The sequence below is a fragment of the Trifolium pratense genome, linkage group LG6 (assembly GCF_020283565.1).
Source record: "Trifolium pratense cultivar HEN17-A07 linkage group LG6, ARS_RC_1.1, whole genome shotgun sequence".
NCBI classification, from domain to species: Eukaryota; Viridiplantae; Streptophyta; class Magnoliopsida; order Fabales; family Fabaceae; genus Trifolium; species Trifolium pratense.
Genome location: NC_060064.1, coordinates 30,389,072 through 30,412,354, shown reverse-complemented (window position 1 = coordinate 30,412,354; position 23,283 = coordinate 30,389,072). Strand labels below are relative to the sequence as shown.

The 23,283-nt window shown below is 31.4% G+C and overlaps 3 protein-coding genes across 12 annotated transcripts; all 3 read left to right on the top strand.

Moving 5' to 3' along the window:
• The first annotated feature begins 641 nt into the window (after window positions 1-641).
• On the top strand, window positions 642-4,297 carry LOC123891421 (probable WRKY transcription factor 75). Its single transcript, XM_045941294.1, has 2 exons — window positions 642-1,188; window positions 3,871-4,297. Exons 1-2 carry the CDS (start codon window positions 842-844, stop codon window positions 4,046-4,048), a joined length of 525 nt encoding a protein of 174 aa, XP_045797250.1. The 5' UTR covers window positions 642-841; the 3' UTR covers window positions 4,049-4,297.
• Window positions 4,298-9,313: 5,016 nt separating this feature from the next.
• LOC123891419 (squamosa promoter-binding-like protein 16) lies at window positions 9,314-13,494 on the top strand. Of its 2 annotated transcripts, none has more exons than XM_045941292.1 (4): window positions 9,314-9,492; window positions 10,156-10,576; window positions 10,939-11,075; window positions 12,477-13,494. In XM_045941292.1, the coding sequence occupies exons 2-4, from the start codon at window positions 10,224-10,226 to the stop codon at window positions 13,085-13,087; spliced, it is 1,101 nt and encodes a 366-aa protein (XP_045797248.1). In that variant the 5' UTR covers window positions 9,314-9,492; window positions 10,156-10,223; the 3' UTR covers window positions 13,088-13,494. The 2 variants fall into 2 exon arrangements, with proteins under 2 accessions (XP_045797248.1, XP_045797249.1); XM_045941293.1 differs by having other exon boundaries at window positions 9,314-9,643.
• A 1,675-nt stretch (window positions 13,495-15,169) lies between these two features.
• LOC123891418 lies at window positions 15,170-20,361 on the top strand. Of its 9 annotated transcripts, none has more exons than XR_006803095.1 (5): window positions 15,170-15,639; window positions 16,079-16,151; window positions 16,444-16,480; window positions 17,385-18,030; window positions 18,294-20,361. XR_006803095.1 is itself a non-coding variant. In XM_045941291.1 (2 exons), exon 2 carries the CDS (start codon window positions 18,482-18,484, stop codon window positions 19,193-19,195), a length of 714 nt encoding a protein of 237 aa, XP_045797247.1. In that variant the 5' UTR covers window positions 16,444-16,480; window positions 18,294-18,481; the 3' UTR covers window positions 19,196-20,361. The 9 variants fall into 9 exon arrangements, 1 of the variants encoding a protein (XP_045797247.1); XR_006803099.1 differs by having other exon boundaries at window positions 15,171-15,639; window positions 16,079-16,144; window positions 17,664-18,030; XR_006803097.1 differs by having other exon boundaries at window positions 15,172-15,639; window positions 17,664-18,030.
• The last annotated feature ends 2,922 nt before the right edge of the window (window positions 20,362-23,283 follow it).

Sequence of the window (23,283 nt, the reverse complement as noted above, 5' to 3'; positions counted from 1 at the left end):
CACTAGTTCAAAGCTTCTTAAAAGAACCTTTATAGTCCACAAAATTGTCCCAGACTCATTTTCCCATCAGAATAGTATAATCAGCAAATTGGAGAATTTGAAAAGTACGTAGTACTATCATTTATCTGAAATCCCTTGAATCTTCCTATTTCAACAGCTCTACGCACTATGCCTGTTAGACCTTCAGCAACTATTAAGAATAAAAAAATGTATCTAATAGTTACCTTAAAAAATTAATCTATGGAGTTGCACGTAAAAAATGCTTTAGATTAAAAAAAAAGTAGATTAGCCCAATTTATTCATGGTTAAACTAGGTATAAAATTTCTACCGTCATTTATTAAAGATTAATCTCTGTCAAAAAATCTAAGAGCACATAAAATGAATTCTCTATTTCTACTTAGGTTACGAATATCTTGCTTATGATCTTTTACACACACGTGAGAAATGAAATCTATAACCACTTAGGTTACGAATATCTTGCTTATGATCTTTTACCACTTGAACCATTGTAGTTAAAATAGACATATTTTAATCTTTAGTTTTCACAGCACACAATAAGACAATTTTCGTGCCGTTCACGACACTATGGTCCATGGTACTATGTGTCTATATATATCACATTTAGACTTTAATTCTCTTTCTACACATTCCATGTATGTATCCATTATGTGATTCACGCTAACATTTATCGCCGCCACCACTATTTATATTACCCATCTTTTCTTCATTTTACCTTATTCTTCATTTTTTTCCCCCTACCCTCCTCATCTTATATTATCCATTTTCTTTCAAGCACATAGTAAAAAAAGAAATAAACAAATTGGTTTGATTTAAATTTATATGGAGAATAATTATTCCATGTTGTTTCCTTGTCCTCCTTCTTCTAGCTACCAAATTCCAATTACAAGTGGTTTGAATGGTCAAAGTTCAAATGCATTTCTTGGTTTGAAGGCTAATAATAATGATCAAATTATTAGTGTTAATCATGATCATGATGAAGATGAAAAGAGAGATGAAGGGAGTATTAATGTTGTTAATGATCAACAAGGTGTTAAAAAGAAAGGAGAGAAAAAAGCTAAGAAGCCTAAATATGCTTTTCAAACTAGAAGTCAAGTTGATATACTTGATGATGGTTATAGATGGAGAAAATATGGACAAAAAGCTGTTAAAAACAACAAATTTCCCAGGTTTGTTTTTGTGTTCTTTGTTCATGTTAGTGTTTCTTGTTCATAGTTGATTATTTTTATTTTTGTTTCTTCTTGGTTTGAATTTTAGGTGAGTATTATTATTACATGTGTTGCAATTGCACGGCTGCTAAGTTTGACTAGGTTTAATTATTTATTATTATTATTATTACGTGTATATTTGTACAAACAATATTATGACCTCCATCGTACAACATTTTATCCCTTTGAATTCAATTTTTTTATTTTAAGAAATCGTCTAATGTGGACCGGATACAAAAATACCCTCAGTCTTGAATTATAAAGTAAAGAAAATTAAAACATAATAATTTATTTTTTTTTTTGAAATAAGTTGCATAGGAAGATATAAAAATAATTTTTATTTGTAATAGAAAAAATAAGAGAGAAAATAGTTTCCATCTAATTTTATAAATATAAGCAAGAACTTTTCTTAAAAAGATAAACGCTTATTTTTTTTCTAAAATCAATTGTTTTTCTCCTATATTTTGAGACAGATGGAATCTTATCATATTATCTTTAGTAAATTTTAATAAAATATTAATTTTATTATTATACTATAATATTAATTTTTAGTAAACGTTTCTCTCCGAGACTGTGTCCAGATTGTTACGCCTTTCGTGAATAAAGGTTCATTTTTCAATATAAGAAGTGGCGTATAATATTGTACAAAAAAGAAAAAAGTAGCGTCTAATATGAATTTGGTTCAAATATATACCTTACTATTTTTATTAAATTTTAATAAAATATTAGATTTATTTTTTGTTATCATTTTCTTTTAACTAAATGTAGTTTTTTAATAAGGCTAAATTTTATTTATATATACTTAGTTCTTAGTACAAAACATAATCAGTACTTCCTAAATATAGTTTTTTTTAATAAGGCACATCTCTTTTTTGTTTGTTTGGGTTACCACATCTAATTTAGTCTTTTTTGAGAGCTAGGTCCGTATTAAATAGTTTCATGTGTATAAAAATTGCCATTAATACCTCTATTATTTTCTACTACGCTCTCAAAAAGTTGGCTGATTGTGGAGATTTCTGTTGAGCTTATATACTAAGCTAGTTCACATTTCATCAATTAGTTCTCTTATAGAAAAAGCCTCTTTGGGTTTGATCTACAGCACAAAATAAAAAATTACTGTATTTAGGAGGGAGCTTCATTTTTATTTGAAGTAAAACGTAACTAAGAATTTGTTTCATCTTTTCCATGCATGTCTTCTCACCCTACTCACATAATAATTTAATTTTCCTTCTGCATTTGCAACTTCGTAATTGTGGGGTGTACGTAGTTAACTTCTTTTTCTTAAAAATAAATTAACTATATCTTCTTATATAAATATCAATTGTACCACATCTATGTCATTATATAAGTGTCTTATTTGCGTTTTTTATATTTCTTATCTTAAATTACTTGTCATTTTAAAATACTAATTAATACTATGACATTATTTAATACAGTAATTAACATTTTTCAGCTAGCAATAGTCCACCGGCCTAACTATTTGGCTTATCCTACATTGAACCACTCTAATTAACATATATTATAATTTAGCTAGAAATACTATATTACTATTAAATTCACGATAAACTGATTTTGTTTTAAGAAAATATGCATTACATTAAAATTAAAAGACACAAAAATGAGACACGGAGGAGTATTTTCTTACAATTTTCTAAATACATTATTTCACTTTTTTTAAATGACAAATAATATTATATATAATACGCAAAAAGAACAAAAGAAAATTTAGAAATATAAAGGGGTAATAGAAATACACCCCGCCAACACCTACAATCTCTAAAAAACACACACAAAAGTTAATCACTTCTAACCCACCACCACAAGAAGATTCAAGGACCCATTAGAGAGAGTCAATGATCAACCACCAAGAAGGATAAACACAAAAGGTCTCCAATCAACCATACCTCTTGAAGACCCAACTCAACACCCCGACAGACTCTACAGGTTCCAACAAAAAATAAGATGCAGCGGGAATAGTTTTTACCTATGAACCATTTTCAAGATGAAAGTTTCACCATATCGACCATACACTTGACAGAAAAAGTTCTTTCCAAAAAGAAAATGTATTTCGGAAGTTCCAGATAGTCCACGTAATAGTTTGTCAAATTAACATTCATCTCAATCTGTTTTTCCTACTCATACCCATGTCTAAGAAAACTTCAAAACACCCTAATATCTCCTGTTTTGGTTCCCATTGGGTTTACCTTGTTTACAGGTCGACCCCATTGCAGCAAGAAAAAAAAGGCGATCTTGTGCTATACTCCGGTGATCTCTTTCCTGTCGTGGCACGCAAACATGCATCCATCGTGTTTTAGAACTAGGATACCACAATGAGACACCCACACAACATCCAACCGCCTAAGATAAGTGAGATTTGGTTGCAAGAACTGAACAAATAATCAACTTATTCATAATGTATTTCCTTGCATTAAAATACGGAGGAGTTTTTATATGCACCATGCCCATACATGTAAAAACCAATATCTATAAATAACTCAAACTTATAAGTTAAATATAAAAACAAGTTTAAACTGAAATTATGCATGTGATAGAAATTATATATTAAGTACGTGTGATCTTACATGCAAACTTACCTACCATATTATATATTGATTCCTTTGGGTTTAATTTATTATTTTGCAGGAGCTATTATAGGTGCACACATCAAGGATGCAATGTAAAGAAACAAGTTCAACGCTTAACCAAAGACGAGGGAGTAGTTGTGACAACTTATGAAGGAGTGCATACTCACCCTATTGAGAAGACAACCGATAACTTTGAGCATATTTTGAGTCAGATGCAAATATACACTCCCTTTTGAACCTTCTTCATTCCACATGAATTAGCACATGAATTAAAATCTTCTCTTTCATGTTAATTAGATCAATTTGAGGCTCTTAGTTTAGTTCCTCTCCATTGATACAAAAATAAAATTGTGTCAATATATATGTTAACTTTTTAGACAATCTTTTTAATTTGTTCTTTTATTGTTGGATATTTATATTTATATGTAATGTAAATTCAGCTATTGAGTTCGGCATGCTGATAATAAAAATATCTTTTATTTATTTATATTTTTTAATTTATTGTAAGTTAGATTATGGAGTGTCTAATATGAATTTGATCTAAAAGTTAACCTTAATTAGTATTTTTTTATGAATTTTAATAAAATATCTATTCTTATATTTTATAAAAAAATATTTATAAATATTTTGGTTGACAATATTTGATTACCGGGCTTTTGGTCACATTCCAAGAGACAAAAGCTCCAAACATGACAAGAAATCGATACCATGAGTGTTCATAGGTACGGTCATGAAGATCTTGGTTATCGATAATGGGATCAAATTGATAAAATAATTATTAGAAATCGTGATTAATTAATTTGATATTTCTTGAAGGTCAAACTACTGAAGATTTTGATAAAGTTGAGAAACAAAAATTCAATGTTAGAAGTTACATTGATGTTGTGTCTAAACCTCCTAATGGAACTCTTGTTGATGTTAGAATTAATATGTAACTGATAACCATAATTAATATGCACCTTGATGAGCTAGTTGAAGAGAATCTATACATGAGCCATCAACCTTAGTTTGAGAAGATGTACTAGAGAACATCAAGTTTCTCAGAGATATCCTCCATATGATTAGTATGTGATGATAGCGGAGACACTACAAGTAAAATAGAGGGTAGCGGTGGTTCTGAAAGTGAGTCGACAATGGTTTCCAACTACATCAATACAATGTAACAATGTGTCGTCTTGCACTGCAAATCTAGGCATCTACAACTCTTTTTGCGGTGGTTTTGGCAACCACCGCACCATCTGCCACACTATATATAATGGCTGCCATATAGAAACAAAAACAATAGATTAAAAAAAGTTATTTAAAAGCTTTCGCTGCGGTTTAAAAATTGAAACCATTGCCTTTGTTTTTATTTTTGTTTTCATTTTACCATTGTTTTAGAACCTAGCTATTTAAGAGAGTTAGAGACATATTTGAGAGTAAGTTACATAGATAAAAATTAATTTGTTGGTTTACTAAAATTAATTCATAAAGAAGGTTTCATTCATTTTTTTTGAAATAGCAAATAATATTATAAAGCCCAATTCTAAACACATGTAGAGTTCGGGATGAAACCCTAAACAACATCCGGTACGAAACCATTACAAGATGTTAATCATAAACATAAAAAAGGTCTTAAACATAGAAAAAAGATAGCCACAATACCCATTTAAACATTTAACATTAATAATAAAACACATAACAGAAGTTCAAAACAAGCCTAAACAAACTAAATGAAAAACTTTGTATATTATCAAACTATAACGACTATATCTAAATTGTTGCGTAACTAAAACTTTGTATATTTCATGACTAGACTCATAATTAAATTGTCATTTCCTCATAATATTTTTTTTTTCCGTCAAGTAATCTAGTAATGGATAAAATTTCACCTGTTTTTTTGTTTGTTTTCATCCTCTGGTTCCTAGGGGAAGGGGGCCCTAGTAGTCTAGAGTTCGGGGCGAGTTCTGGCATCAAGTGGTTCCAGTTCCCTCGCAAATGCAGTTGTGGGGATCGAACCGCGGTCCTCCTACCAAGTTTAGCGTCAATCACCACTAAACCGACTAGCATCTGATATAAAATTTCACCTGTTGACTAGACGCAATATTTAGTGCATATATGAATAATTTTTAAAACGGAGCAAGTGCTGATGAGGAGGTTTCTCTTGGATAAGATATATAATAAATATGGGCCCAAAATAGGTGCGTTTGTGCACCATTGATTAAGTGGTATGCGTTTAATTAACTAATTAAACTCAAATGATTAGTAAATATTTTTTATTTAGAAGCAATTGTTTGGAAAAATCAAAGTTTAATTCCTAATGAAAACAAATTTTAACTAAAAATTTTACTTATCTTTCATCCAAATTTTAAATTATCAGATTTCTTTTTTCTAAGAATCAAAAAGTTAATAAAAAAATTGGTATGCATTTAACAATTTAGTATTGATGCTAATAATCAGGAAAGTTTGCCCTAAAAAAAATAAAATCAGGAAAGTAGTTTTCCAAAAAAGATTTTTTTGTCAAACAATAGTATATAATACATTATTGGTCAAGTCAAATTAACTTCATACTATATAATTTGTTTGGAATGTCAATTCGCATTTACATGAATTGTTCGGTGCACTGAAATCCTCATTGATACTTAATATTACAAACATATTCTTTGGTTTCACTTATTGTATGGGCTGTGGATAGTATAATTATTTAATATAAATATAAAAAGTGAAGCAAAAAATAAAATAAATGTGAGGCCAAATTAAGTGAAAATAGGTAACTTGCCTACATTTTATATATATGATAATTAAATTAGAAAAAAAATATGATACTAAGATTTAAGCATATGATCAGGAGAGTCTAATCCAAAAGATTAGCCTAATAGATAGGAAAGTCTTACGGTTTAAGTATTACCATTAAATACTTTAATATATTCGATGTGAGACTTTTAACATTATCACGCTCTAGCGGACGTTCATATTAATATAAAGTCAAATTTATTAAAGAATTCCTTGTAAGCTTAGTATTATAAGGCATATATTATCAACAACAAAAAAGTAATTTTAACAGTATTCAGTAAGATATAGTTTAAAAACCAAAGTGGATACTTAGCAGATAAGTGGAAACTTTAATGTCGGTCTTCTTTTTCCGATAAAAATCATATTTTGAGAAAGTTGGCGTCTCTATGTGAAAGAATGGGGACGGAATTGTCAAAAAATATATAGAGAACAAAAGGGGATACATATTATTTTTTTTTAAAAAAAATGCATTATACTAGTTAATTTTAAAGTCAACTTTAAAGAGAGATTGGGATACTCTATAAAATAAAAAAGAAAATAGAGTGCGAGTCATTGAAGATGGACTATTGATTTCAAAATAAACCATACAAAAATGAAATGATGTGACAACTAAGGAAATTTTTATTGGATGCTACTGTAAAACTATTTTACACTGATCAAGTATATCAATAAAATAAATTGCACTTGAAAACACTATTGACTATTTTTAAGAATAAAAGTGTATTATAATTGTTGATTTTTTTTGGTACAAAAGAAACTTAATGCCTAAAGAAGAAAAAAATTAAGAAACTACACTAATATTTCTAGATATATGCAAGCCCTTGATATATCATTAAACAACAGACTCTGAAGAACGCTAAAGGGTTCTCCATAACATGAAAATCCATATCGAAATGTTAACATTAACAAGTCAATAGTACTTCTATTGCCATGCTGTCATGTGTGGTTGATTTTGACATGCCAATCCAAGGAGATGAGCCTTCTAATTGATTTTTTTAACTTGTAAAAAATGATTTATTTTAAAGGTATTTAATAGATCTTTATGAACCAGCGAACTACTTGATTATTAAAATAAACATATTATTAATTACTAAGGGACTTCATTATCCAACAATTAGACAAATTAATAAACAACATAATAACTAATAGCTCAGATATATAAAGTATATTTGTCAAACATATTATTTAAGTTTTACCAATCATAATCATAATATAAATAAAATCTCATACAATAATTACCTTCAGAGCTTATTCCAAGTTCAGAATTTTCAACTATATGATTATTTTTTCAGTAGCCATCGATGTATGAAATACTACTAGAACTCACACACATAATTACAAAGTCTCGAGTTTGACCCGATAATTATAAATTTCACCTTTAAGGTGGATAAGTAGGATGACCAGGGTTCGAACCCCAACATCATATATATATATATATATATATATATATATATATATAATGTAATGTCGTGTCAACTGAGCTAAGCTCGTATAACTTTAAATATAATTCTAGTTTGTAATAAAAGTGTTTTTTGTTTCAACTTTCAAGTATATTTGGTTGGGTTCATTTTTTACAAATTCAAAAACTATTACTATTTTTTTAGGATAAACCGAATATGCATGTCAAAGTAAAGTAAGTGAGTAAATCCAGGATCTTAGTTAAACTAAAAAATATCTAATCTAAATGTTATTGAATACAACTATTACTATTTTTGAATTGTGAATCATAAATTATTTAATATAATCACGTCATGTGGTGTCACACAATGTTTTGAAAACCGGACCGGACCGGCCGGTCCGACCGGTTCGACCACGAACCGGTGCCCTCGGCGGTCCGGTCGACTAGCAAGAACCGCTAGTCAGTGGAACCGGTCAAAAACCGGTGTGAACCGGTATGAACCGGTGTGAACCGGTGTGAACCGGTGAACCGGTGAACCGAAAAACCGGCCGGTTTTTCTCTCACTTAAAAAAAAAAAAAAAAAAAACTGATTTTTTAATTAAAAAAAACGATGGATTGAAATTGAAAGGTTAAAAAATCAAAAATCTTTCCTTTCCAACCATAGACTCAAACACGTGAAAAAATTATATGAACGGTTCAATATAAACGGTTCAATAACGGTTGAACCGATCCGACCGGTTGACCCTTGAACCAGTTGTCACAACGGTTCGACCTCCGGTCCGGTTCTTAAAACATTATGGTCCAATAAAATAATTTTAAAGACTAAAAACAATTTTTTAAGATTTTTTCTTTTTACAAAAAACAAATCTAAACTAAAAAATTTACAGAAATTAAAATAAAAACACCATAATTACATAAACTAAAATCATATATATTTAAATTAAATGTTGTAAATAATTATGTGACAACCAAATGTGGAAGCTCCAACTGTAGAACATAATAAGAAATGTTAGTTAAATTTAAACAAGCAAGTTAGGTACTTACTTTCTATATAAAGTAATAAAAGTATGATATTATAGTCTGGAAAGATACAGATATATAGTCCAAAGCTGCACCAGTCACTTTCTAAATTGTCTCCCATGTCCATTTGCCCACTACCACTATTTATTCTACTTGCATTATTTTTTTATTTATTTTTTGACACATACTTGCATTATTATTATTATTTATTCATTCATGTGGTCATTACTTTATCCACGATTTAATCTATTAACAAAATAAAATACAAAATACATTATATTTTTATTTATACATACTATACTACAATGACTAGCCAAAAAGATGAAAATCATATAACAGTAACACCCCTCCACAAATATTAAAATCAGATCTCACTCTTCCCTATAATTTTTTTTAAGTAAAAGTAAATATATAATATGATAATATATTCTTATATTGATGTGGTTTCTGCCTCTAAATCCACCACAAGAGCTCAATGAATGAGATTTGGTGAGCTACTTTTTCATTCCAATATATCTATTTTTTTTCCTAATAAATTCTTTATCTTTATTATCTACTCCTCATTGATAAATAGAAAAAAAAAATCAAACATGAGTCTTAGTTTTTCTCTGACCATTGTCTTGGAACCTCATCAACAATTGTAAGATTTTAGGATATTTATTTATGTTTTAAGATTATATGTGTCTAATGTCTGTTAGGTGTATAGTGTAGTTGTTCTATTTAAATAAATAAAAAAAAACTTTATGTTAATTTAATTTTCTAGTATAGAAAAACAACAAAGTCTTGATTATTAAATTGACATAATTTTTTAATTTTTTCTTAATGTTTATTCATTACATCGCTTTAGTTTGAGGGGACCTTAGTGTTTGTGGTATTTGATTTTTTAAAGTATATCTTCTAATATATTCTTTTGCTTCTTTGATTTTTTTAATATGTTTTTTTTTTATTATTTAATTTTTTTTCATTTTTTAATTTCTAATGCTTGTCATGGATTCAATTTTAAATTTGAGAACCGGGTATTTATTCTTAATGTTTTCTCTTAACACCCTTTATCTTGAATTTGATTCTCATAAGTCAAAGTTTTGATTTTGTTGAGAAAAATTTAAAGTGATTTAGATTCTGATTCTTGTGTTAATGAGTACTTTGTTATAGGTTTAGCATATTAAAAAGGGGTTAAAGGATTTGAAGAAACTAAGTGTTTGAAGTAATTAGTTTGTTTTATGGATTGGGATTGGAAAGAGTTTGCTTGGGATCCATCTGGGTTAGAAGAGTTGAAAAATGAAGGAGATTCTGTTGATTTGAGGCTTGGTGAAGCTTCTGATTCAATGGAAAAATCTGTTCAAGAAACAGGAATGGAAGATTCGAAAGCTGTGTCGTCTTTTTCGGGATCATTGAAACGGTCGCGTTCGCAAAATGGATCGCAGAATATGATTTGCTCGGTTGATGGATGTGATGCTGATCTTAGTGATTGTAGAGAGTATCATAAGCGTCATAGGGTATGCGAAAAGCATTCGAAGACACCAGTTGTTTTGGTTGGAGGTAAGCAGCAGAGGTTCTGCCAACAATGCAGCAGGTATGATTTTGAAGTTGGTTGTTTGGTGTTGGTAGTTTGTTCAATTTTGTTGAAGTAAATAGACAAATTAGTAGTTGAAATTGTAAGCTTTAGTCAATTTTGATGGATTTTTACAATTTCAGGGACGTATTTGCCAATTCGTAAATTTTGTTGACTACTTACAATTTCGGCAACCAATTTGTCTATTCACTCATTTTGTTGCAACTTGCTTTAGATGTGTTGCGAGGTTGTTTTGTAACACGGGCTGATGTCTTAATGATCATTTTATGACTGTCTCTGAGGGGTTTGAACGGTGTTCCTTGAGACTACAAGATTGAACTCTTATTATGTTGAGGTCTCGTTGACGAGTCAATTTGATGTAGGTTTCATTCACTTGCGGAGTTTGATGATGTTAAGAGGAGTTGCAGGAAGCGTCTTGATGGACATAATAAGCGAAGGAGGAAACCTCAGCCACCTTCTCTTTTCATGGCTGCTGAGAAATTCATGTACAATTACAAAGGTTTGTGTGTTTATGGCATCCCATGATTTTAAGATAGATGACTTTTTGTTGTTGTTGCTGCTGCTGTTTAACATGATCTTGATTTTATGACTGAAAACCGAGATGAAAGAGGGAACTAGGAAAGAGATATTACTCTCTCTGGACATAAATATAAGCAAAGAAGTACACGTATCTGGTCTATATGTGAACCAGATACATGTATTATTTTGCTTATATTTAAGTCGGGAGTAGATTCCTGACAATACATGAAACTCTGGCATTAGAATTTAGAATATCTCTTGAAAGTTGTTTCAAATTTTTATTTTATATATGATGAACTGAGTTCTAAGCTATAAGCTTAATAATTAGCCATAGTTATTTGGGGACATTTGGATGTACAACTTAATTAAACACCAGTTCCGTTCACTTTGTGAAAATGTTTTCTATTTTCATTTTCTAAAATTAGTGTTAATTTTACTTGCTAACAAAGAGATACTATACTAGACTCTCGAAGTGAACAATTATGTGCATTTTTAGAAAACAGTGAAAATGCCAAAATATTGTTTTGATTGTTTTCATAAATGCATCATCTCTAACTAGCCTTTCTTCGTCTTTCTATCACAATTGTTCATTTTTTAAGTCTCATATCTTCTTATTAGCAAGTTAAAATAAACACATATTTTTTAAAATGAAAATAGAAAATGTTTTCGCAAAGTAAACAACCCTTTATTTAGTGAGATTTTATTGTATAAGTGTGTATGTTTAAGCTGATTCTACTATTGAAGAGAGAATGAGGATATAATTTAAGCTGATTCTATTATTGAATAGAGAATGAGTATATAAACTCTTCATAGAGCTAAACATAGTTTAAGAGTTAAGACAAGAAGATTTTGTGGACGAGCTTATGAAAATAAGCTAAAAACAAGTTTTCATGTCATAAGATAAGTGTAAATAATCTCTTCCAAATGTTTCCCTAATAAATTTCATTAAGAAGGAAATGACTAGAACTTAGTTCATCCTAAATAAAATTTTGGTAATATTCCACCATGGAATTCCCTTGCCGAATACGGATTCCCTGCGGTTGAGATATCCCCGCATTAACAGTTAGTATATTCATGACCATTGGAATGGATTCAGATAAGACATTTCACAAAATATGTTGATTTTGATCTTTTTGAAAATTCAAAACACCAAACTTGAAACTGAGACTATCCGAGTTTGATCCAACAGTCATCGGTGTGCTAATGGCATGAATTCAAGATCTCCCGACTGCAGGGAATCTTGATCGTCAATTGAGGGCAAGTTCGATCAGAGCTAATGATTACTCCTGATGTGACATTTATTTTTTTTGTCATTATTTATTATCTTACCCAAGTACAATTATTATGAAGTTTAACACTCTTGTTTTTGTTACAACTTTAGGACCTAGAATCCTGCACTTTGGTAGCCCTCAGGCATATGTGAATGTGAATCCTATTGTTAGAAATATTTGGCCTGCCACTTCCATAACTGAAGCTGAATCCGGTTACGATCATCACCGATTTTTGTATCGAATCGACAAACATAAACAGGATAAAGGACATCCTCATTGGCAAGAAATTCTCCCTAAATCCGGCGATGTTAACAAAGCTGTGCCCGGAATTCCTATCAACCAACCTATTCGGAGTGCTGTTGATTCATCAGCAGGTGGAAAAGGCGGTAGGAAACTCTCTTCTGATAGCAAGCCCGGATCTTTTGACTCGGGTTGTGCTCTCTATCTTCTGTCAACACTTCAAACACAAAGTTCAGAGTTGAGTTTGATGCAGTCAAGCATCAACAACAGTCCAACAGAATCTTCGTCTGGAACGGTGCATTTCGATGCGATGAATGAGTACTCATGCTCGGGAAAGGCGAAAGATAAGCCTAATAATGGTTCAGTTTTTGTTCTAGATGGAAACACAACAAACCTTCATTGCAATGGGATGCTGCAAATGGGGCCTAGTAGTTTGGTTGAAAATGAAAACTCGCTGACACTTCCATTTTTCTGGGAGTAACATGTAGCTGACCTGAGTGGCGTTAAGGTCTCGTGGTGCTCTTGGTCATTTGTCCGTTGTTGCGCTCAATGCTCCCCCTGACTCTCCAACACTAAGTTGTTGAGTTGTTTGGTCTTCGTTGGGAAATTTATGGAATTGTTGGTCTTTAAGACATTGTGTGTACTCTTAATAATTAAACTTAGACTTGTTGAGGTTTTTGGTAAGTGTACCTTATTATTCAAATGTTGTAGCGCCATTGATTTTATGTAATGTCGACTATTCAGATTGAAGGGGTGTCTAGTGTCTAACATGACACTGATGCGTGTAGTTTTATTCAAATGTTTCCTCAAATTATTATTGGCGTTAACATGTCAATGTCAGTATTATGTATTTGTGCTTCATAACCAAATGTACTTTGTTACCATCAATTCAAATGTTGTAGAACAATTGTCTGCTGAGGCTGAAATGAATAAATCTGCCATTAACTATAATTTTTGGTTTTGTTGAGATTATAGGTGTGGATTAGTTAATAATAATACTAATAGTGAATAATCATCATAGATAATCCCTCCTACCTAATAAGATTTGAAAGCTACATATGTGGTTAATCCTGTCATTTAGCCATATGGGGTTTTCTGTGGCCTTTCGTCTCCAAGCATGCCGGGGACTGGTATCCAGCTGACCTTGGTAGCAATGATTTCAAAGGTCTTTATGGATACGATACAAGGTATGGTAAAGCAAAGTATATCTTCATGCCAACACTATTTGTGAATCTGTGATCTATACCTGTAGCTCCTTGAAGCTCTTTAAATAATATGATATCTTCTCACTAAACATGTTATAGTCGTTCAAAATTAGGGCTCCAACTCAGTTTTAAACCAAATGATAAAACATAAAAGATTTGGGTTTCAAAATGAAAACAGTAAACAGATTGATGAGATTTTGAAGAAATAAAAGAAAGAAAGGCAAGAAATAGATTATGCTGTATGATGAACTCAAGTCCCAAGCATCATCTTTATACAACTGAGATAAGATATTCCCTAACATGATTTGCACCAGGTTTTGAGCATGATAGCTAAAACATAATTGATAGGAAAACACAAGGAGAAAAGAGTTCGAGCATGATAGACTGAACAGATTAATTGCTTTGAGCTTATAACAATAAATTATAGCTAAATAAAAAATTATAGCTAATTGAAAAAGGTTGAAAAGACAAAAGTTAAATAATGGCCCTGCTACCCAAAGAATTAAAAGAAAACATATGAAATCAACCTTATAGAAACTTATAGGTTAAGACAATGGTTTTCACCTTCACATCAAAACCGTCGTGCTTATCATACTTCTGTCCAAGAATATCCTGAATTGCATCAACTTGAGCAGCATATGGAGACACTACACCTATACTAAGGTTCTCATTTGAGTCAAGCCATGCTGCACCATTCCAGCAAAAAATTAGTAAAAAAAAATCATAATAGGATACAACATTTTTATCACGTGCCTTTCTGTCCTTATAAATACTTTAAGCAACCATGCAGTTTAAAAAACACAATAACATGATACATGATTTTTTTCAAAAAACAAATATGATACAGGAATGAGTACCTAAAATCAAACACTAAGCCTATCACAATCTCAAGGAATGTTTTCTCAACTGACTAGTGTAGACTCGTGCGGGAATGAGTAATTTCTAATATGATAAATCACGACAGAGGATTCATTACATCTTAATCTTAATCTTAATCTTAATTTTTTCATTCCATGTTTAGATTTTTTTGCCATGTTGGATGCATGAGTTGGATGAAAATTCAAAATTTTGAAGAAAATAAAAGAGTGACTTTTGCTTTAGTCGGAAGTAAAATTCAAATTCGTTATCCATATTAAGCTAACATGCACTAACAAACAAGAATATGCCACATTTAATTGCTATTTTAAATAATAAAATAATGTGATCACAAAGCATAAAATTCAAAATTCAAATTTTCCCATCTTTTATTGGTGAATTCGGGCCCTGAAGTAGCTAGCAGACAAAAAAGCTTCGGCCCAATTTTGAAGGAAGTCCACTTCGGTGCTAAAAAAAAAAAAACCATTCCCTTGCAACACAGAGAACCACTTGATACTGTAGTATCAGTTTGGCAAATTTTTTCTTCTGTCCACACCATCAACACAGAGAACCAAATCCCAAATCAGTGAAAACAACAAATTTGCTCCAGCTTAAATGGCTTTTATCATCAACCCATTCTGATTTTAAGCTGAACCAAATCCCATTCTGATTTTGTCTGCAACAACAAGACAAAATTCACAATTCAAATTCAAATTCAAATTCACAATTCTACACATTCAATCCCTCACTCTCTCTTTTTCAACTATCTCGCCATTCTCTTCTTTCTTCTCCTCCTTTTTAGTTTTTGCCATTGTCAAATCAAAAATCAATCTCAACCTCAAAACCCTAAAAACCCAATTGTCCCCCCACTCAAAACAATAACTACAAAAGCTACATCAACTTCCATTCTCCAACCCCGTTGTATTTCAGATTACGAAATCTAACGTGGAAGAAGAAGCAAAAGCCACCGAAGGTAGTGTTTTCTTATGTTGCTTATTTTTTTTCAAACTATAGATTAAAAGGATAGTGATTTGATTAAGTTTTGATTTTAACCTTATGTTTAACACTCAAATTGTAAGCTGTTCATTTACGATGTTAATTACAAACTGTTTCATCCATGTCTTGCTTTTATTTTATTTTTCCATAGTTTTCATTTATTACAATCACCTCTTTGAAAAGATTATTCACATTAGTAACTATTTTGTCTATTTTATCCTTCAAATCAGAAATTATTTACTCTCCTGAATGGGGAATGGGGGTATTTATTCACCTTAATTGTAAGTGCTAAAATGTATTTATTATTTATAACTGTGGAATGGGGGTATTTATTTCACAGAGAATAAGCTTATGAATCTTTTGTTGCTAGAATACACAAGTACATTTTCATGATATTTCACATTGGCAAATTTCAGCGACTATCTGTTCAAGCTTTTGTTGATTGGAGACTCTGGTGTGGGCAAGTCATGTCTCCTCCTGAGGTTTGTTGTAAGTTCCGAGGCTTTATCCTTCTTATTTTTATTGATTCAAAGACCAACCATGGGTATAGTCACTACATGACCTGTAACTTTTTAGTTTGCAATAGTGGCATAATTTCTTATGTTCTTTTTGTTGGAGTGAGTTATAATTGTGTTGTGTCTGTTATTTAATTTTTTATGTCTTCGAAACGTCCATTGTTGTTTGGCCTCTTGATAATATGTATATTAAGAGTGTTTTGAAGGCATTAGAATGCAAAATCAATATCATTTATGTTACTGAAGAAGATTTCAAATTATTGCAGGTTCATGTCGATGTGATGCAATTACTTACAAGAAAAGGTAAGGAGTCTACTGTTTTTCTTCTTTGAAAGATGAAGTTTAGAATACATTTTCTTTTTTTGATAGAAAAAGTTTAGATAAATACATTGTTGTTTGGCCTCTTGATAATATGTATATCATTAAAAGAAAGAAAAAAACTAAAAGAAAGAAAAACTAAAAGACTTAATCTATGTGAAAATCACTTATTTAGATTGAAAGCAAGAAAAAAAAAAGATGTTGAGGGGGTGATTTTAGGGCAAAAATGACCTAAAATCAAGGGGCTAATGGAAGATAAATGGAATGTGTTTTGAATGTAGTCATAAATCGAATGTGTTTTGAATGTAGTATGACTATGTATTACATTTTGATCCATCTTCGAAAGAATGATAACTTTTTAAATTATGTAATATTTAATTTTTGCTATTAGGTTGTTTGTGATTTTGACAATATGTGTTGGCATGTAGTATGATTATGCATTATATTTTGGTCCTAAATAGAAATAATGCATATCTTTTTTAATTGTTTGATATCAAGACAAATTTCAAGGATATTGAAATCTTAATTGCCATCAATTTGTTTATTGAATGATAGATTTATTAACTATAACATTTTGACATTATGTATTTTCACAATATATAATTATCTATTTAATTTTATCACAAATTTATATAGCAATTGCAAATTAAATATTTACTGAAAGAAGGTGTTTCCCGTGCGTTAGCACGGGCACTAGAACTAGTAATATACAAACTCAAACCAATGTTAGGGAAAGTTTGATGATTTGTCCACTTCTAATCACATTGTTGCCAAATCATCATTAAAAAATATTATATCTTTACCATATTTTTATCTTTGGTGCCAACTTGGTTGTTTGAGTTGGAAGAAAATTCAAACTTTTGAATTTTCCCCCTTCTTTTGGCTGAAGATGCAACTTGGGCCTTTCACTACACAGTTAGATTCAGCCCACCACATCTTTCTATTTTGGCAAAAAAATAAAACCCTCACAAAACAAAACAAACCTAGAAAAGTGGAATCCAAAGAAACAAAACTTCTCCTTTCACGCGTAAAAAGACATTTTTGTAAATCTCTTTGTCCCTCCAAGCAATTGATCCAGAAAAACCCACACAAATTTATGCAAATCTCTGCACCCTCTCAATACAATAACCTTTCTCTGTCTCACATGTGAACAACACTGCATGTTCAGAGTTCAGACAATGAAAGCAACATCACATTCCTGATTCCATTCTCCAACCTCTCTTCTTTGGTTTCAAATTTCAAATTCTCCCACAATTCTTCTTTGGTTTCATCTTCCACACTCTCTCTGTCTCTCCATCTCTCTTTATCTATCTAATTTGCTTCCAATTCCATTTCTCAAAGCACCAAAACCCTTAGTTCAAATATGACTGAGATTCAAAGATGAGATGTGGAAAAACTTAGAAAACAAAAATGGAATCTCAATAGAAGAAGAAAGAGAGCAGAAGATACAGAAGCAGAGCACGAGGGGTTGAAGAAGGTATGGAATAAAGCTACGAATGGAAGAACTGGAGAAGATTTTGGCTATACTCATAAAGGTAACATTGTGATATAAAAGATTTTGGTTTTTGTTTGTTCATTTAGATTGATATAAATAGATAAAGTTTGTATAAGAATGGCTGTAGAAAAAGTTGGTATAAGAAATTTAGTTTATTGGCTTATTCATATGTATATCTTTGTGAAATTCGGTTGATTTCATATGTATAAGAAATAAGTATAAGATCCATCTTATTTTGTAGTTTACTTTATTGTTTTTTCTATTCTATTGATTTCAATGTATGCTTTAATCATTTTGTTTTAGGTACTTCATGGAATAGAAGTTGTTGATCTTGATACAAGGTGACGGAAGGTGATGCAAATGTGGCTGTGACATCTCGGTTATCTCAAACATCAGTCATAACCACGAGAAAGACATCTCACTTATCCCATGCCTAAAGACCAAGCTTCAAAACAACATGTAGGCAGCAATATTTTTCAAATAAGAAGTGTATGTGTATTAAAAGGAGACCGACATTCGGCCCTCAAATCATTGTTTCGTATGACCCTTACTCGTACAATCCTGCACTCCGGAACTTAACTATTATTGATTTTCCTCAAAATCCTACAATAAGAATTGATGATCCCATCGATGCTAGCTTTTCAGTCGGAAACACATATTTAGCATCTGTGATCAGAGGTTTGGTCTTCATGGTTGGCAATACGTTTCATCGAGTAGGCAACCCTGCTAGAGACACACTTTCAAATCGCTTCGATCATCCACTCATTATTGAAGGTGCTAGACACTTCTTAGGATATGATGCTGTTACAGATTGTTACAAGATGATAAGGTTTACGGTTATAGTAGGAGAAGTTCCAGGAACCCAGATTCATCGCTATACAATTGGGTCGGACCAACGGGATTGGAGGCATATACTTACATCAGATTTGATTATCCATGTTGAGCCAAGGCTGCCGAATGCAGGTGTGCAAACTTTGGAAAACAGTCATTTGCATGTGGCCAATCTTTCTAGTCGCCTACATTTTCTTTGCCTCGAAATACTACCAAGTAGTTATACAAGAAATTGCGTACTTTCTTTTGATTGTGAGGATGAGCGGGAGATAAGAGTTTTACTTCTAGAATTAAATGGTGATCCTAATTTGTGCTGTTTAGAAAACAAACTATGTTGTGCCGAATGGTTTATGAATACTCTTCAGATTGGTTAATAGGAGTAATTATTGTCACTTGTATCTGCATGTGGCCAATCTGAAGAGTATTCATAAACCATTCGGCACAACATAGTTTGTTTTCTAAACAGCACAAAATAGGATCACCATTTAATTCTGGAAGTAAAACTCTTATCTCCCGCTCATCCTCACAATCAAAAGAAAGTACGCAATTTCTTGTATAACCACTTGGTAGTATTTCGAGGCAAAGAAAATGTAGGCGACTAGAAAGATTGACCACATGCAGATGACTGTTTTCCAAAGTTTGCACACCTGCATTCGGCAGCCTTGACTCAACATGGATAATCAAATCTGATGTAAGTATATGCCTTCAATCCCGCTGGTCCGACCCAATTGTATAGCGATGAATCTGGGTTCCTGGAACTTCTCCTACTATATCTGTAAACCTTATCATCTTGTAACAATCTGTAACAGCATCATATCCTAAGAAGTGTCTAGCACCTTCAATAATGAGTGGATGATCGGAGCGATTTGAAAGTGTGTCTCTAGCAGGGTTGCCTACTCGATGAAACGTATTGCCAACCATGAAGACCAAACCTCTGATCACATGCTAAATATGTGTTTCCGACTGAAAAGCTAGCATCCATGGGATCATCAATTCTTATTGTAGGATTTTGAGGAAAATTAATAATAGTTAAGTTCCGGAGTGCAGGATTGTAAGGGTCATACGGAACAATGATTTGAGGGCCGAATGTCGGTCTCCTTTTAATACGCATACACTTCTTATTTGAAAAATATTGCTGCCTACATGTTGTTTTGAAGCTTGGCCTTGAGGCATGGGATAAATGAGATGTCTTTCTCGTGGTTATGACCAAGAAAAGATTGTAGCTTTCTTCTTCTTCATTCTTGAAGTTGAAGGGTCCATTGTGTTTTCTTCTTGAATGGTTTTGAGTGCTCTAAGTAGAAAATGCATAACACGCTGAAAGGGGTTTCAAGAAGAAAAGTTTTCTTCCTAGATGTGTCTATGAATTTTGAATACAAAGGTCTCTCCTTTTTTTTCTTTTTTTTTTTTTTTTATGAAATGATTTTGGTATGGTAAAGATTGCAATAGGAATAGTGTTTGTCAATTTTGGGAAAAGAAAGTAACTTTTTAATGTAATTGGTTCCTTTGTTAACAAGTTTTGCAGGGTTGGATTTTTGTCTCATTCTAAGCACACTCTTCGCCACTCTGTGGGTCTTTTCGTTTCCTTACCTCTTCTCCATAACAAAATGGAAAAACCTGATTAAATGTTTAACTAGACCGGTTAAAGAATTAATTATGGTAAACTAATTAAGTTTTTGTGTTCGATATTTGACTAACTTACATAAAAGGGTAGAAAATGTTGGAGATTATTAAGATTGATAATGATGAGGACATATTAGATAGCTTGGTAGTAACTAATTTTATGAGATTATATTAGAAGTAAATATTTCTTAAAAATTACAAGCGTCCGTTTTATACATATTTTTTGCGTTCGATTTATTCGATCTTTTTTTACATGACTTTGATGTATTAGTTATCATAATTATCAATTTTATTGAGATACAATTGTATGTAAGTGTAAATAATTTTTACATCAACACTAATTATCAATTAAACTTAAGTTTGGTTCTTATAAAAGAAATTAAATCAAATGAATAAATTATAAACTTAAAATTTTTAATTTTATTTTTAGATAAATATGACCCTTTTTATTATGTTTACGGATTTAACTACATTTTTTTATAATAATTTTTCAATTAGATGATAATTTTTTATGTTTTTAATTGATATTATTTTTACAAAAAAGACGTAATATTTCGATAATGAGCCGGCCCGAAGCCCGATGGGCTAGCCCAATTTGCATTTGGGCTACATGGGCTTGGGCAAAAAAAAACCGATTTCATTTGGATGTCCGATCCACCCAAACTCATGGGCTAATGCGTCGGCCCGTTAGCCCGAACCATTTTTGACAACTCTACTCATGGCTAACCCTCTTAATATATACCGTTAACTTGTATTGGAATATGAGAAAGTAATATTGGATACATTAAGGTCTCGTTTGGATTGACTTATTTTTGAGCTTATGTAAACAGCTTATGCAATATAAATTAGGCTTACTATTTTATAAGTTCACACTAGTGAAAATTGTATTTTTATAAGTTATTTTATCATAAACTACCTTGACAAACTTATAATATTACATAAAAATTACATAAGTTCAAAAATAAGCTAATCAAACGAGTCCTAAATATAAGCACTAGAGGTAGTAAAATACAAAACCACACAATGAATTATAAACTTGGAGTTGGTTTGTGAAAAAGTTGGATTTGTCAAATTTGACTCATTTGTTTAATTTACATATAAGTTAAAACCACACAATGAATTATAAACTTGGAGGGGAGGATACCCATAAAGTAATGGATGGACTCACACTTGAGGGGGAGATGTTGGTATTTCAAGTGTGAGTTGAGTCCCACATCGGATGAAACAGTGAATGTTGAATGATTTATAAGTGAGATGACCCATAAACTTACCACCTTAAGGTTTTGGGTTAAAGTGTGTTGTCCAACTCACTTGTAAAGTTGTTCATGGCCCGATGTGATGATTCCCCGAATCTTCAAGACCCAACACCATTCAACATTAAACTAAGAATATTAGGAGTCCTATAAAAGAATCATAAATAACGATTAGGACAAGATAATGTATTTAGTATTTACTAGACATGGATGAGCAATAAAATCACAAAAGAAGACTGCCATTGAAAATAAAAATATGCTAATAATTTCAAATGATCACAACACTTAATAAGGAACATTACCAATAATGTAAGAAAGGCCAATTGACACTTAAAACAAGCTTATAAGCAAAATAAATATTTAAATAAGAGTAATGACAGTATCACAAACATGAGCATCCAAATTTTCTTACAGATTTAAGAAACTCTCAAATTGGTCCATATCACACTGCTACACAATATTTTCTAGTCAGGCTTCAGCTATGCCAAACACACCAGCTGCAACTAAATTAAATCCTCAAGTGAAGATCTACATAGGCATCTTCATATGCAAATGATTTTGCTTCTTACCAGAGATATCTGACATTTAAATAATGCACAGAATATACCTGACATTTAAATACTAATACACACACTTTAAAGGTAAAAAGGGTCAAATTCATAGTAATTTCTAGCAAATACACATATTCTCTTGTAAATATGAAACTGACACAGACACCAGACAAGTAGGCTAGGTAATAATTTTTTTAAAAAAAGTGATTGAATGCTCAAATAGTAGTTTAAAGAAAAATGTTTCTTACTCTTGCTCTCATGCATTAGAGACCCATGGGATAAACAAGAGTCAAGATATATGCAAGAGGATGCTTCCTCAACAGTATGTTAGACTGCTTGTTTGATATCTATCAAAGTAGACCTTTCGCAAAAAGATCTATGGGATAATACACCTGTTATGGAACAATTACATGAAATTAAACGTATTCTCAATAATTACAAACATAAGATGCACATGGATGAAACAATTATTGTATTGTATATTCCATAACAGACAAACACCCATCTTCTTAGAAAGATTTTAAAAGAACCGTGAAGCATAAGAAGGAGGATATATCTCTTGAGCAATTGAGTGGTCATCTTCGATTAAAAGAAGAGTATCAAAAACAAGAAGATACTAATCACCTAACCGAAGGTGATTAATATCTTGTTTTCAAAAAAATTCTCTTAACCAAAGATGATTACCCAATTGCTCAAGAGATATATCCTCTTTTTATGTTTTATAGTTCTTTTGAAATCTTTCAATGAAGGTGAAATTTTTATATATTATGGAATATAAAATAATGGTTTCCCCCATGTGTATCTTGTGTTGTTAGTAATTATCGGCAATACGTTCAATTTCATGCAATTGTTCCATAGCAAGTCTATCATCTACCATTTTATAATTATTGAAATGAGAAACATATAATTTCTTATTTGTAGATCCTTTTGCATATATCTTGACTTATGCTTATACCGTAGATCTTTTGCAGAAGGATTATTTACAACAAGAAGTCCAACATAGCGTCACTAAACCAAAACAACGGTTATTTGATATTA